The sequence below is a fragment of the Glycine max genome, chromosome 20 (genome assembly GCF_000004515.6).
Source record: "Glycine max cultivar Williams 82 chromosome 20, Glycine_max_v4.0, whole genome shotgun sequence".
NCBI lineage: Eukaryota > Viridiplantae > Streptophyta > Magnoliopsida > Fabales > Fabaceae > Glycine > Glycine max.
The window spans coordinates 43,256,263-43,272,310 of record NC_038256.2 but is presented as its reverse complement, the minus strand read 5'-3'; the positions used below and the strand labels follow the sequence as shown (position 1 = coordinate 43,272,310).

Here is a 16,048-nt window from a genome sequence, read left to right as displayed (position 1 = left end):
AAACTTTCACCGTATAATTTTGTTCTCTCGATAAATTCACGATATACCTCCAATTGAAAGTCATAGACAAATCCTTAAAAGCATTGAGATTTATTTAATTGATTTAAGAAGTTAACATTTCCCAACAAATATCTTTCCTTCCATGGATTAAGACATCATGCTATTATCTCATTATTTTTCAATAAAAGACCAAAGTTTTGGTTTATTTTCTAAAAAATCAATTTGTTTTTGAAATTTTCATTTTTATATGTGTTGCAACAATTCAAATCAAGCTTGGAGGTTTTTATGAATGCATATATCGCCCAATATAAATATAATTAACCATTTGTCTACCAACGTTTGCTAGCTTTGGTTTTATTCACAATCTCGTCTAAAAAATTTAACGCAATAAATGCATTTTCATTATTTGTTGGTGGATTGAAGGAGTTCAGCTATAAAGTTAAACTGGTATCTCATGAAGGATAAAGTTATTTCAGAAATATTTTTCTAATCTTTATCATAATTAATTATTATTTCTTTAATTTTCTTTAATCGAACAAAAAGTTAAAAAAACACGTGTCAAAATAGTAGCAGATGTTAATGTAATGTTTTTACATGGACTGCATATAATAATTAAGTTATCAGTATAATTTATTACATCTATAATCTAGTCACTCAGACTTTCATATATTATTTTCATTAATGCTTTCTTTCTTTATCATAGAAAATGTGATGGTTTTTCTACCTCTCGATGTTTTGAATGAATGAATTGTTCGGTGAAAACTCACTTCAGAACACAGTCAAAACCAACCTAGCAATGGTATTGTCATTAACGGTGGGGAAGAAGTCATTGTTCAAGCAAGAACTCAAATCAACTTGTTCCTATTTACCAGGTTTTTATCTCTTTCTTCCCCCTTCTGTTGACTTAACTTCTAGCTAGCTTTAACATTCAATAAAAAAATTGAAAATGAGAAAAACATATGAAAAAAAAATTCCTTTTTTGCATTTTTTAATTATATTGTAATCATGGTTACGATAGGACGACGAAACAAATATTATAAAAGTAAACAAGTCACCACTGTAATTTTTTTGGGGAAAACTATCGAAAAATCATTTAAAAAAAAAACTTTATTCGAAAACCACTAATTAAACGTGTAAAATTAAGATTAAGATAACCTTAAATTTATTTATTTATTTAAAAACAATATTTTTTATTTGAAACAAATTTATTATTTTTAGAAAAAAGGAATTATTATTTTTTTCTTTTTAAATCCACAAGTGTGACTCTTGATCCTACCTGTTATTGAGTACAATACAGAAATCAAACTTACATAATTTTTAGGTAGAATGTCCTTGTGTGATGAAGATTTATAGTTTTTTGTGGGAATAGGCATAAGTAACAAAAAGGGAAATATATCCCCTCTAGAAAAAAAAAAAAAAAGAAATCAGATGATGGAAAAAGGAGGAGAATGTAGAAAGAAATAGAAGCGATGGAGTATTATTAGCCGGCTCAAAAAACTAATTTTTAAAAAATAATTATAAATAGTTTTATATAACTAGTTGCATAAAAAGTTATAAATTTATAATCCGCTCTATAGTTATGGTTATTTTAAATAACTTATTTTAATTTAAAAATAATTATAGATGTAAAACTATAACTAGTTTTATAAAAATTATCATTTTAAATAATTTATTTTATTCATTCATAATTGTTTATGTAACTAATTCTAGATACAACTGATTATATAATTAGTTTATCGATTATATACTCATATTTTAAAAATAATAATTGATTATATCAAATCATAATTAGTTATGATTGTAATTGTAATACTCATAATCTAATTATTTATTAATTATGGTTATGGTTATATAAATACACAAACTGTATGCATCATAAGTGTTATGTGGAGGGAACAAAATGAGAGGAAAATGAGAGGAAAGTGAGAGAATGAGTTTGTGGAGTGCAAAAAAGTGAATGTGTAGTGTCCAGAATTGAGAGATAAATTGTTTTGGTGTGAGTGTTAACTAGGAAAAGAGAAAAAAATGTTTTGATAACATTCTGTTATTATTATTATTAGATGAGAGATCAAGTATGAAAAAAATGAGAGGTCAAGTTGTTTTAAGAATTCATGTTTATTATACATTTTTTTTAAAATCTAATAACCATTATATTTTAAGAAAATAAATGATGAAAAGAAAAGTATCACTAAAAAGTTATTCTGATTCTTTCTATTATTATTATTATTTTCATAAAATACTTTTTTTTGTTTTTAAAATTAAATCAAACTAACCAGAAAAAATAATCATTTATTGAATAATTTTTTTTATCATTTTCAGTTTTTGATTTTTTGTATTTTTTTACTATACTTTTAAATATTTCGATTAATGTTTTTCCCTTATATTTTTGGTTAATTAGTTTGGCGTTGATTATATTTTTTTTTTCAGGGTTGAAGGAGAGCACAGAAACAATTAATTTTTAGTAGGGACAAGGGCATCCTTTCCTCCTTTGATACCTAGTCAGAAACCAGAAGGTAATGAAATATTTCTAAATATATGAAATCACTACAACAAACAGAAAAGGTGTAACTACAAATTTATTCAAGTATATGACTTTTGATGAGCTGCATTTAGTTTTTTTTTTTAAATATTTATTGTTTACTAAATTATAACTATCTTCATTCACGGCTTCTTTTAGGAGTGTTCGTTAGTTGTTTTGGTTTAATTTTCAAGACCGACCATGAGTTAAACTATTTATTATTAATATTCTGTAAGTTTTAAATAAACATGAATTTTTTTGATATATCATTTCTAAACATGTAATTTTGCTAACAAAATTTATATATATAAAGTTTGTAAGGTAGGGAAAACATAGAAAATTATAAAAAAAAGGTATTATATTAATGACGAAAGCGGCGTGTAATAAAGTTGAGATAGTTTGTTTAATGATATTTTGGATATTATTTAATTGTGTTTGTTTAAGATAATATTTTTTGTTTGTTTTTGAAGCTCAAGTTTCTTGCGGGTATAGACTATAAGAAGTCGAGACAAAAATGCTTAAATTCATTTCAACCTTCTAAAATGATATTCAATCTTAATTTGTACGAATTTCTTTTGTAGGTTAAGCCCAAATCAGTAATAATCAAATTAGAATAATTTTCTGTCTCTTTAATTCATGTTTAAAATATCAATACAATTCTATATTTTGTTACCTTCAATGAAAATTAAACGAGGAGTGAAGAAGATTGAATAATAGAAAAGAAAATTAAACGAGTGATAAAAAAATGATTAAAAAAACGTTAAAAGAAATGCGACAACTTATAAAAACTTGAAGTTTTTTTTTCTATTTTAAAAGCAAGTTAAAGTGGTTTTAAAATTTATTAAAAAGTTATTTCAACTTCCTTTTATTAAAAAACACTTTTAAATATTGTTTGAAAATCGAAAGCAATTTTTTTCCCATCACTCCAAAAAGAGTTGAAGGATCAAAATCACACAACTCCAATAATGTCATCAAACGTTCAATGTTGCATACTATTTAGTTTATTTAAAGACTTTAAATTATTAATTTTTATATAAGTGTAGATCCATTAATTTATTTTAAAATACATTTTTAACCTTATTTAATAGAACATATTAGTACAAAATAAGTAAACTAGATTTTTAGAAAAGGAAAATCATTTGCACTCATACTTGTAATTTGTTTATTTATTATTACTTTAAAAAACAGTCTAATGACAAGTTTGTTAGTTAAATTTCAAAAATGACAATGAAAATGCGACGTGGAACATTATGACCAAAACAGGTGTACATTATGTGCAAAAAGGGAACCCTATTTTACACATGAAAACAAAATTGTTTTTTTTTTTTTTATTCTTTCCGGGTGAACCATTCAAAGCAAAAGGCAATATAACATGACCTCCGAAACCAAAAAAAAATAAAATTATTTGAGGGCAAAATAAGAGATATTTTGTTTCACGACAGAGAATTATTTTTCTTTTTTGTTTCAAAGAATTTATGCCATACATTGCGGTAGGATTTAATAATTCCTAAAACAATGATGGTAAGAAAAAAAAAATTGTTGTTGAAGGAGTAAGAGTATGGTATAAAATAATTGAATAAGTATGGGAAACAAAATAATAATTCAACAACTATTTGCTACACAACCAACCAAGTCCAAACATATGGAACTTAAAAATACAGCAAATTGAGAGTGTTTTATTATTCATTGATAATCCGTGACAACAGTGGAAAGACCGGAAAAGTACCAAAGCCAGCACAGGCAACTGTGGGACCATCCTAACATCACCTTCACAGCTTCTTCTACCGATTGAAAAACTCTACCAGCAGCAACAACCTCTGATTTCTTCTTCCACTTTCTTTAGGTTATGGTTCTCTGAGAAGATTGAGCTTCAACAAGAAGAAGAAGAAGAAAGAAAGAAAGAAAGAAAGAAAGAAAGAAAGAAGAAGAAGATGGGAATTGCAGTGGGAGGGGTTGATTTGCTGAGTGAAAAAGCGGCGATGATGAGAGAGTGTCTGCAGAAGAGTGAAACCATCACAGACAACGTCGTCACCATTCTCGGTTCATTCGACCACCGTCTCTCCGCCCTCGAAACCGCCATGCGTCCAACTCAGGTACCCTTTTTCTTCTTCCCCACAATAATGGAGGGAGATTTTGGAAACGGGTTTGGTTTGTTTCGCTTAAAGATGGGGTTTTAGGAAATGGGTTTTGTTGGGTTGACCTGTGTTTGACTTGGGTGCTATGGGGTTTTGTTTTGAGGGGATTGTTCGTTTTTCAAGTGGGGATCTGAAGGGTTGTTAAAAGTTGGATCTTTTTCATTTGGGTTTGCAGATTAGAACTCACTCTATTAGGAAGGCTCATGAGAATATTGATAGGACTTCGAAGGTTGCGGAGGTTATATTGGCTCACTTCGATCAATATCGTCAGGTTGGTTTTGTGTTGGTCCTACCGTGATCCGTTTCTCATAATGTAGCTTTTTTTTTTTAATTATTCAAATGAAGTTGCTCTTTGTTGAATTGATAAATTGAAATTACAATATCAAATTCTCTGTCACCGTGAATGTGTTGTTAAATTCAGGTTGAAGTATCTATCCTTTTTATTTAGAAAAAGATTGCATGACTCGTTTCAGCTTGTCCCTTATGTGTTTTTGTTGTTGCAATGTTGCTTAGTTTCATTTTAGCTTTGTTTCTATAATCTAGCTGAAGGCATGCTTGTTTGTTGCCTATGTTTGCTTTGATCAATTGCAAACCTGAAGGTCTGGCTCTTGTCTCATTTGGTCAACTTAACTGATTTTTGCATTATGTTGTTTTTGCAAATTTTGTTCTTGCAAATTTTGTTCTTTCTTTAATACGATTTTATTGAAATCATTCCAAAAAAGATGAAAGACGAGATATGTTGAAGTTGAACCTAAAGCTCACATACAATTCTCAACAAAATGGCCAAGAACATGCCTTGAACAACTACAAAATTGTTAGGTATCTGGAGCAACAAAAGAAAGGTGTTGTGGGAATACTTTGGAAAAGAAAGGTGCTCACATGACTTATATCCAAGCTACAAGATGATATGTAAATATAAAAAGAAAAGGATGTCAGTTAGTTAGTTTTAGTCAGCTACTGTTGTTTTATAGCTGTCTATAGCTGTTAGGTAGCTGCCTATAAATAAGACAAGTCTGTTGTATTTTAAATAGACTGAATGATAATCACAGAGTGCAGTGCACATTTCCTTGACCTCTCTGTTTCTCTTCTCTTTCCTTCTATCCTCTCTATTCTGTTTCTTCTCTCTTTCCCTCTTTCTTTCTCTTTCCCATCTAAATTCCTAAATTCTATAACACAAGACATGTATGATGGGGTAACTACTGGTGTAAAAACTCCAAGAAACAAGACTAAGGACTTAACTGTAGGAATAATATTACATCAAGTGCCCTTAAGTCCTTACTTGTTTACTCTAGTCTTAGATGTGCTTACTAGTGACATACAAAAGAGTATCCCTAATTGTTTGCTTTTTGTGGATGATATAGTTGTGATTTAATTTAAGAATGTATAGAAGCAGTTAAATTTAAACTTGGGCTTTGGAGACAAACTCTAGATTATCCCTAGTCCTAGTTGCATGCTTTCTGTGGATGATATAATTGTGATTAAGGAATCTAGAGAAGCAGTTGAATTTAAACTCGAGCTTTGGAGACAAACTTTGGAATCAAAGAGTTTTCAGTTAAGTAGGAATAGCACAGAGTATACACATTAAAGTTTTAACAAGAGATGACAGATATGACTTGGATGTAAAAATGGGAGAAGATGTATACCACAAGTTTCTAAGTTTAAATATCTGAGATAAATATGATGGGGAAATTAATGAGATGTCACACACAGGATACAACAGGATGACTAAAAAGGAGAAAGACATTCAAGGTTATTTGGGATCACAAAGTACCTATCAAGCTCAAAGATAAGTTTTATTGTATTGTTATACTTCTGAGTATACTCTATGGTAGTGTGAATGTTGGACTTTAAAGGACAACATGAGAAAAAAGTGGGAGTAATATAAATGAGAATGTTAAGATGGTATTTAGTCCTGTGACAAAGGGGAGGGGGACAGGGAGACCAAGAAGGACATTGGGGAAGGTTGTTAAGGGGATTTCACGGTGAATAATAATATCTCTGGAGATTTGGTCTTTAATTGAGCCGAATGACTTCATGTGATCTATGTTGCTAACCTTACCTAGTAGAATAAGGCTTTTATTGTTGTAGTTGTTGTTTTCTTTTCTCCTCCAAGTCATGACTTCTTTTCCTATCATTTTTTTAATATAGTTTTGAAGTGCTTTCTGTTGGGCTGAACTTTGATACTTTAGCAAGTTTGGAAGAGGATGGGTAGAAAAAATTTCATATGCTCGTACTTAAAAAAATTGATTTACAAGATGACAATTTCCATTTTTTTGAACCTTGCTCAAATTGGATCCTTTCTATTTTTCTATCAAAAATAAACTTACGAAGTTTTTCTAACTTATTAATTTTCAGGACTTTTCTCCTCCTTTTTAAAAGATATGTGGTACATATATCTCATTTGCATTGTTTTATGATTGCATTGATCTATTATACAGGCAGAGGCAAAAATACTTAAAGGGCCACATGAAGACTTGGAAAACTATCTTGAAGCAATAGATAAGTTGAGAAGCAACATTCAGTTTTTTGGTAGTAAGAAGGGTTTCAAGAGTAGTGATGGCATTGTCGTGCATGCTAATAATTTGCTAGCTAAGGCTATTTCAAAGCTAGAAGATGAGTTTAGGCAGTTATTATTATCTTACAGGTATTTATTTTTGTGCTTAATGTTCATCTTTTGGCATGTTTGGTGAAAAATTTATTTGCTTACATGAACTCAATAATCATTGATGGTTGTGTCAGACTGTCAGGAAAATGATATTTCATCAGATAAACTGATCTCTAATGCTAAACCAGTACAATTACCTGTGTAATAGTTGGTTCTTCCAACTGCTTGCTGCTAATATCTAAAATTATTGAATGTTTCTTATTATTTTTGGTTTTTTTACGTATGATGTTAAATAAAAAACCATCTTTGGTGAGTCCAATGCAATTTGAAGTGTGTTGAATGTTGATGTTGTCTGTGGTTCTTAGTTGTTGGTTGGATGGCGGTTTCCTTGATGCTATTTATTATTGAAATATCCTCAAATTATTCAGGAATATGATTTTCCTGATAAAAGGGTATGGTTTTCTTGACGCATCTATGGAAATTTGCCTATGAAGTATGGCTATTTAGTAAACATGTGATTCTTTTCTTCCTCTTGCTTTGAGAAAATTTTGTTTATGTTATCTTGATATTTTCTTTTATTATGGGTGCTTGCAGCAAACCTGTGGAACCTGAGCGCCTCTTTGACTGCCTTCCAAACTCAATGCGACCTTCATCACCTGGCCATGAGGGTGATCCTAGTGGCAAGAATCACCATTCTGAGTCTCACAACAATAATGCTGAGGCTGTTGTATACACACCTCCTGCTCTTATACCACCAAGATTTTTGCCACTGCTACATGATTTAGCTCAGCAAATGGTTGAAGCTGGTCACCAACAACAGTTACTCAAAATATACAGGTAATGCTTGTTGTTTAGTTGTCTGTTATGTTACAGAAGGAAAAGTTTAAACTGCCTTGTAGTAGATCTCTATATTTGAAAAATCTTACTGAGCATGAAAATTAAAATTTTATCATTTAGAACATTACCACATTCAAGGATGTTCAGTTAAAAGTATAGGAAGGAATCTATTTAAGAAATGCTTGTGAATTAAGGAAGTGCCTATTGGGGATTTATTCTAAATGATTAATTTATATAGGCCTGTTAGACATATAAAACCGTTCATAGTCCATTGTCTTGTTATGTTTCTAGCTTGTAGTTTGGGTCAATAATTAGCTTGCAGTTCAAAAATTCTGTCACTTGATCAGTTTCAGATTTGTGTTGTCATTATTCTGGTCAGTTTCCAGCCAATCATTACCAACAATCTCTAAGATTTTCTCTTTTTAGATCCCAACCTTGGTCTGTTTTTGTTACACATCATGATTGACATTCAGGGGTTCTAATGTAAATATGGGGAGGCGAGCTTTTTTCTTTTCTAGTGGTGCTGGTATATCTTAGACAGATATGCCATCCTTAATTGCTAGTTCTAATTTTGTAGGCTGCTTTTTAGGAAGAATGAAATGGAAGCCATCTCAACGTTAAACAGAACTTTTACCTAAGCAAAGCTCTGCATGTGTATCCCAACATGTATTTAGCATACTACCATGCTTATATCTTAAGAAAGTGCTTGATAATATTAGGGCCTCAATCTGTACAGTAGTAGATAAAGGCTCTTATGAATTAATTTGGAGGCTGTTTATGTTATTGGATTGATCCATTTATTAGTCCATGTGGGGGACTGTGGGTGGTGTCTTCTAGATATTGATCCCTGGGAAAAACTTGTCTTATGCTTGGATTCTAGATTTTTTTGAGTTTGCAGAGTTATGGTTATGTGGTTGGTAAGAAAATCATTCCTAGGTCCTGAACAGGGTGTTGCATTGCTTCGTCTAACCCAGTCTAATTCGTGCTGAGAGAATGTGGAGCTTGAAAATTAATTAGACTGCATTAGAGAAACATAATTTTGTAGGCTTTGTGGCGGTGGCTTAATAAACAACATGATTTTGACATCTCTAGGTATAATGCATAAATGTACTTATAATACACATTTCCAACAATGATTAATATTAGTACTGTAATTTAATTATGACTATTATCATCATTATTATGTAGGGATGCCCGTTCTAATGTATTGGAAGAGAGCCTCCAAAAACTTGGAGTGGAGAAACTCAACAAAGATGATGTTCAAAAGCTGCAGTGGGAGATTTTGGAAGCCAAAATTGGAAACTGGATTCATTTCATGCGTATAGCAGTAAGATGATTGTAGGATTGGTGCTGTGTTTTTTTTTTGTCTTCATTATTCTTTTAATATCTTTCAAATATGTAATTATACATGAACAGGTGAAATTGTTGTTTGCTGGTGAGAGGAAAGTTTGTGATCAGATATTTGAAGGCTTTGATTCACTCAGTGAACAGTGCTTTGCGGAGGTGACTACAAACAGTGTCTCTATGCTACTCAGTTTTGGAGAAGCAATTGCCAAAAGCAAGAGATCCCCGGAAAAATTATTTGTACTTTTGGACATGTATGAAATAATGCAAGAACTTCATTCAGAGGTATAGCTTTTGACATGCAAAATCATGAATCTTCTGCTATCTCTTTGGTGTACCGGTTTCATAAATCTTATGAGGTCAATTTGTAATGTTTTATTTTATATTGCGTAGCCAATCATAACTCCTTATTTATCATAGCAGCATTAGTGGTTATACAAGTCAGTGACATTTCAATTGGATTGCTAATTTATCTGTAGTTTCCTTTTCAGTTGTCTATGAGACTAGTAAAAGGCCCCTAATTTAATTATTTATTATTTTTTAAGAGAGAATATTCTATCGTAAAATCTCAAGTGCCTGTGCCTTTTTTTGTGTGCTTTAAACTTTCATGTCGTGGTAACCATGAAATTTGTCATGATCACTGAACTCCTATACTTCAGCCTTGCACTCTGCCTAATGTTTTAACATTTTTATGGATGTATTCTATTACTTGGGACTACCATGAAAAGTGACTTTAATTTTGGTCTTTCACATATATGTAAATTTTATCCAGAACCTTAAGTTTTGAACTATAATATTGATACTTTCACTATTTATAACATTCGTGAGAGAAAACCAACTAGTAAATATTAAAAGTCTCTAATAGGTGCTCCCACACATATCTAGAGGCTAATTTATGAAAATTAAAGCATCATAATTCTCTTGTTAGTCTCATCTGCCACAGTTTTTACTTTCAACCTCTGACTTGTAGAGGTTTAGATTAGTCACCACACTAGATGTGATATGTTTGACATTCATGATACAGAGTAGGTTTGTGTGGTTTTTTTGTACATAAAACAAGTGCTAGCCATATTGTGGTGGTGTTATAATCTTGCAATAAACTATTTTACCTGACAATTTGCAGATTGAAACTCTTTTTAAAGGCAAAGCTTGCTCTGCAATAAGAGAAGCTGCAACTAGTTTGACAAAACGTCTTGCACAAACAGCTCAGGAGACCTTTGGAGATTTTGAAGAGGCAGTTGAGAAAGATGCTACAAAGACTGCAGTAACAGATGGAACTGTCCATCCTCTAACAAGCTATGTAATTAACTATGTGAAGTTTTTATTTGAGTAAGTTCAGCTATGTTGTCATCTGATCCCAATTTTGTAGCCGCATCAATTATTTCTAGCATTTTTTGCTGTGTTCACTGATGACAAAAATGTTAGTCATTATTGTTTTTGTTATATTGTTTTTTAAAATTTATTTTACAGTTCTGCGGTTTTCTGCTCATGGACTTTTTAATGCATTTCTTTATTAGATATGCAGAGAGATTGGCATGCTATGCCACATAATTCAATCTCTTAGTTTCTAGGTGTTTCTTTTGTAGTTTATTGAGAGGATGTCTTATTGATAGAAGTGGTTCAGAATTTAAAGGAAAGAATGGATTTTTATTAAATTCCAATGGCTGTGCTAATGTGGTAGCAGCCTTAGGCTAGGGTAGAAGATACAATAGGAGTGAACTCAGCCTTCCCTCTTTTATTTAAATATGCTTTATTTCTTCTACTATCTCAGCCTGGGCAAGTCCCAACTAGCCTAACGAACTAACAGACTCCCTCACTAATAGACCCCAAGCTAGCTACTTCTTGAATTTGGATTGAGCTTAACTCAACCCCGAAAGCTAACTCGAGAGGTGAGGATTGACTATGCCTTTATAAGCTCTACTTTAGCCATATCTATAGTCGATGTAGGATCTCAAAGCTACTAATGAGAATCTATCACTTATTCACTTCTAGCTTTGTACTCGTTTCTTAATATTTTTTTCCCTAAACAAAAATTTAAATTTTACAGTTCAAATTTATATCTTTTGTTTATTTTGCCAAATACCTTCAATTTATTATATTATATTAGTGGATTTTGGCATGTACTAATAGCACTACGATAGTACTTGACAATTATTTATTAGTATGGATACTACCCTTCTGGTCCTATATATACTTATAGTCTGGTCAAGTTCAAGTGTGGTACTTCTAGTGCAAGCCTAAGCTCATTAATACATTAAGACTCCTAATGCTATTATTTCGACATATTTAAGTAGGCAAATATACTGAAAATAGTTATGGACTTAATCAACCTAGCCCGAATTTGTTAGATTGTTATAGAAATTATGCTTCATGACTGTGGTTTGTAGGGTGGAGCATTTCACATTCCCTGTAATACTGGGACATGCTTTGCTAGTGGGGAAAAATTTGTCTTCAAAGTGATTTGCTGTGAAGTTAATAGTAATTACCTATCCTGAAATAGAAAATTGAGGACATAAAAAGAAATGTCTTAGTAAAGTTTTGGAGAAAGATAGACTTTGATTACATGTGCAAGAGACTGGTCCCTATGTGTATTTTAAATTTATGTAGGGTCAAAATATTGTGCCTGATTGTCCATGAAATTCATTGTTAACTGTAATGAGTATTGTTCTGCAGCATGTCTGTAGTCTTGCAAATGTGTTGTTTTAAACCTTGTCACATCTTTACTGAACCATCCTGTTGATATGTGGTGAACTAATTCAAGATTTCCAACTATTTTGTACTGAGTGTTGTTTTCCATGTTATAAAATGTTGATGTCTAAAATGGAATTGTGCAATCCCATGATTTTTTTTTATATTTTTTATATTCAAGAGAACTTATTTCTTAAAATTCAGTTTTCCTTCCTTATGTAAGAAGAATAATACTTAAGCTTGTGTACTCTTCTCCAATGTGTTTATAAATTTATTCAGGATCTTCATCATAGATCCGATCTTCACATATTTGATCTGATCCGAATTATTTAAACTTTGCAGCTACCAATCCACCTTGAAGCAACTTTTTCAGGAATTTGAAGGTGGTGATGATTCTTCACAGCTAGCATCTGTAACTGTGCGAATAATGCAAGCTTTGCAAACCAATTTAGATGGGAAATCAAAGCAGTATAAAGACCTTGCGTTGACACATCTTTTTCTCATGAACAATATTCATTATATTGTCAGATCGGTTCGGAGGTATGTCTTCATGTTTTGGTTATTATTTTCTTTGAATCATAGTTTTATTGTATATTTTGGTGGTTCAAAGTCAGTTTTCCTCCTCACTTAAAAAAGTTACTTTTCCTCCTAATCCTCTTTTATCTTAGGTCTGAAGCCAAGGATTTGCTGGGGGATGATTGGGTACAACGACATAGGAGGATTGTGCAGCAGCATGCAAATCAATACAAAAGAAATGCTTGGGCAAAGGTGTAGTTCTAGTGACCTCGGTGACTGTTGTCTTGCAGCTTAGATGTCACTTGGATATTTTGTTATTAATGATAAAGGCGTCTGAGTAGATTGTTTTAAAATATCCTGATGTTTGGTTGCATGTAAATGCTCAATTTATTCTAACATTAATATTTGTTAAAATTTCCTATTTTTTAATTTTGATTCTTTTCCTTGGCAGATTCTTCAGTGCCTATCTATTCAGGGCCTTACCTCATCAGGTGGTGGGAGTGGTACTGCTGGTGGTGACAGTGGAACTGGAAGCAGTAGTGGTGCTTCAAGAGCAATTGTGAAAGACAGGTAGCCTTTCAGTTGCTTTTTTATGGGCTTTTGTCTGGGAGAGTAACTTTTTTTTACTTCTTTTGACATGTCTATGTGTATTGTGTTGTCAGGTTTAAGGCATTCAATATTATGTTTGAGGAACTCCATCAGAAACAATCGCAATGGACAGTTCCAGACTCCGAGTTGCGAGAATCTCTTAGGCTAGCAGTTGCTGAAGTCTTGTTGCCTGCCTATAGATCGTTTGTCAAACGATTTGGGTTTGTTCTCATTTTTATTCACTTCAAACGTTATTATGTCATTTAGGGGATTATTATCTATGGATGTGAAATAATGTGTTTGTCCCCTTTGTGACAAAAATAGATATATAATAATAATAATAATATCAGATCCTATTGAAAAGATTATATAATTTTGAATTTCTTTTTAAAAAAGGTAGATATTTTTTCTCTCCTTAAAATTTGGGTAAATTATACTTTATTCCCGTGTAAGTTTTGTAAAAATCAACTTCAGTTTACCAATTTCAACAATTCCAGTGCTTTTTTAAATCTTTTTAGGGTTCAAGGGGGTTAAAGTATGTTTATCAAACATGAGTGGTTCATAATGCAAGTCTTTAAACTTTGTGCACTGAGAGTGTTTACTGTTTAGGATGTAACTTGGAGGGAGGTCAACTGTTATTTATCTTGAAACATTTCAACTATTAATGACAATCATTTAGTAGTTAATGTTTCCTTTTTCAACTTTCTCATTCATCTTACAGTTTTATGTACTTACTGATTCACTATTTAACAATTCATTTTTTGTTATGTTTGCATTTGATGCCTTGTGGTTTTTTATGTGAACTATTGCCTTGCAATGAGTGCATAACTGGGAACCTGCTGTGTTACAGGCCTCTAGTGGAGAGTGGAAAGAATCCTCAGAAGTACATCAAATACTCAGCAGAAGATCTAGACCGAATGTTGGGTGAATTTTTTGAAGGAAAAAACATGAGTGAAACCAAGCGGTAAAATAATTGCTAATGAGGTAAGCGTGTTTTAACTTGTGCATGATAGTTAATGCCTTTGTTGTGGATTTGGTTTCTTTTCTCATTTGTTATAATTCACCAGGTTGTATTTGGTGGCTGAAAAGGAGTTATCATTTTTGTCTTTTGGGTATTGCCACGAGTGTGATAAGATGGTGAATTGCTCTGCTTCCGTACATTTTGTGTATAGTTCACTTGATTTGTTGGGTGAGATGTTAGTCTTCAAAGCAAATGCATGTATGCTAGTAGAATCTCCGTTTATTGGAACATTGATTTTTTTGAACCACGTGTACAAGTGTTTGTCATTATATATGTAACACGGGATTTGGTGTGTAATACTCTACCATCAAATTTCAAAAATTATTTTTTAATTCTTTTGTTATTTGTATTTTTAAATTTTGCATGCTATAAATGGCACATTGGGATGTTAGGAAAGGATGGAATAGAAACAAAATGGAAGAAATAAAAAGACATGTTGGCAAAAAAAAAAAAAAATCTGCCGTCCTCTCCCCCCCCCTGGTCAGAAGTTTAACATCTTCCAAAATTATGGGAATGTTAAAATAAATATATGGACAAAAAAGGGAGAGACAAAAAAAATCTTTAATTCAAATATTTCTCGGTGGTTTGGTTGTGTTCAAATTGCTAAGAAATAAGAATAAATTTTCAAATTTTGTCAGTCTTACACCTTTATTATACCACTTTAATTTAAATATTTATTTTTAATTCTATTTTATTTCTTTTCTTTCCACATAACCAAATCCTAACAAACTAACACATTCGACATTATAGTTTGTTTTCTTATGGGTTTAGGGAGCTAATATTTGACACCTAATAAAGGAGGAGAGGAAAGGAGATTATCTCTATGTAAGATTTGCACTAAAGAGAAATATTAATAATGTATCTTGAAATGTTTTTAATATATTATTTATAATTGAATGCATTTGAAGTCAATTTGTGATATGAAGAATATGTTTAATTTTTTAAGTATATTTTTTTATGAATTCTGAGTAAGTTATAATTAAAAATTATTTTAAAATACACACAGGGAATACTTGTCATCGTATTTCAACTATAGTGTAATTTACTACCGTACTCTAACTAAAGAACACGTGTATGTTAGTAAATCTCTTAAAAATATTAAATTTTTTAATTATTATATTTTATTTTAAAGTTATATGCAGATTCATTTAAAATGTAATTTTGATATGCATATATTATCATTAAATTTATTAAATTAAATAACTATATTGTATTTAATAAAATAATATTTGATAATATTTTTAAAAATATAATCAACAATAGTACTATATAAAGGAAGTCATAGAGCTTCACTATATAAAGGAGTCATCTGAAGAGAGCAAACACCACTTAACCTAGAGATGAGGGTCATTATTTTAAGTGAGAGAGGATGACTTGTAACACGAAGATTTTCTTAAGTTTGTCCAAAAAAATGTAATGTGATTTGAGATAATGAATATTTGTTGAGATATTTTTGTTGATATAGGAGGTATCGAATCACTTTAAATTTATGTATTTCACTATTTCTATTGTTATTTTTAAGTGTCCACATTATTTTATCTTCATATGTGCGTAAAGAAGATTTTTTTTCAAACAAATAGCAACTTGAATAGTATTGGTGACTTTATCACTATCAAATTAACCTTAGTTTTCTTGTTGCGTAATGCTTTCTTTCACCAAACAATAGGGGTATACACAAGTACATGCGTACTCGTAAACCTGACTTGATTAACCCAATTATATTGGATTGGGTTTCTAAAGTGTCCGGGTCATACCTGATCCAACTCAATTAAACCCTGATCATGAATGAGTTGGGT

General features: G+C 31.3%; 1 protein-coding gene across 1 annotated transcript; it reads left to right on the top strand.

The window, feature by feature from the left end:
* Positions 1-4,149: 4,149 nt before the first annotated feature.
* On the top strand, positions 4,150-14,584 carry LOC100813987 (exocyst complex component EXO70A1). The gene is made up of 13 exons (XM_014772884.3): positions 4,150-4,611; positions 4,829-4,924; positions 7,092-7,297; positions 7,853-8,095; positions 9,284-9,422; positions 9,512-9,724; positions 10,563-10,768; positions 12,470-12,667; positions 12,796-12,895; positions 13,095-13,213; positions 13,306-13,452; positions 14,082-14,215; positions 14,299-14,584. Exons 1-12 carry the CDS (start codon positions 4,450-4,452, stop codon positions 14,197-14,199), a joined length of 1,947 nt encoding a protein of 648 aa, XP_014628370.1. The 5' UTR covers positions 4,150-4,449; the 3' UTR covers positions 14,200-14,215; positions 14,299-14,584.
* Positions 14,585-16,048: the final 1,464 nt, after the last annotated feature.

What these genes read in the sequence shown, in the direction of transcription:
- LOC100813987 (XM_014772884.3), top strand. Translation starts at nt 4,450, where the DNA reads ATGGGAATTGCAGTGGGAGGGGTTGATTTGCTGAGTGAAAAAGCGGCG. An exon ending in ACTTCGATCAATATCGTCAG is followed by an intron (nt 4,925 to 7,091) that starts GTTGGTTTTGTG and finishes TCTATTATACAG; the next exon opens with GCAGAGGCAAAAATACTTAA. An exon ending in TGCAAGAACTTCATTCAGAG is followed by an intron (nt 9,725 to 10,562) that starts GTATAGCTTTTG and finishes GACAATTTGCAG; the next exon opens with ATTGAAACTCTTTTTAAAGG.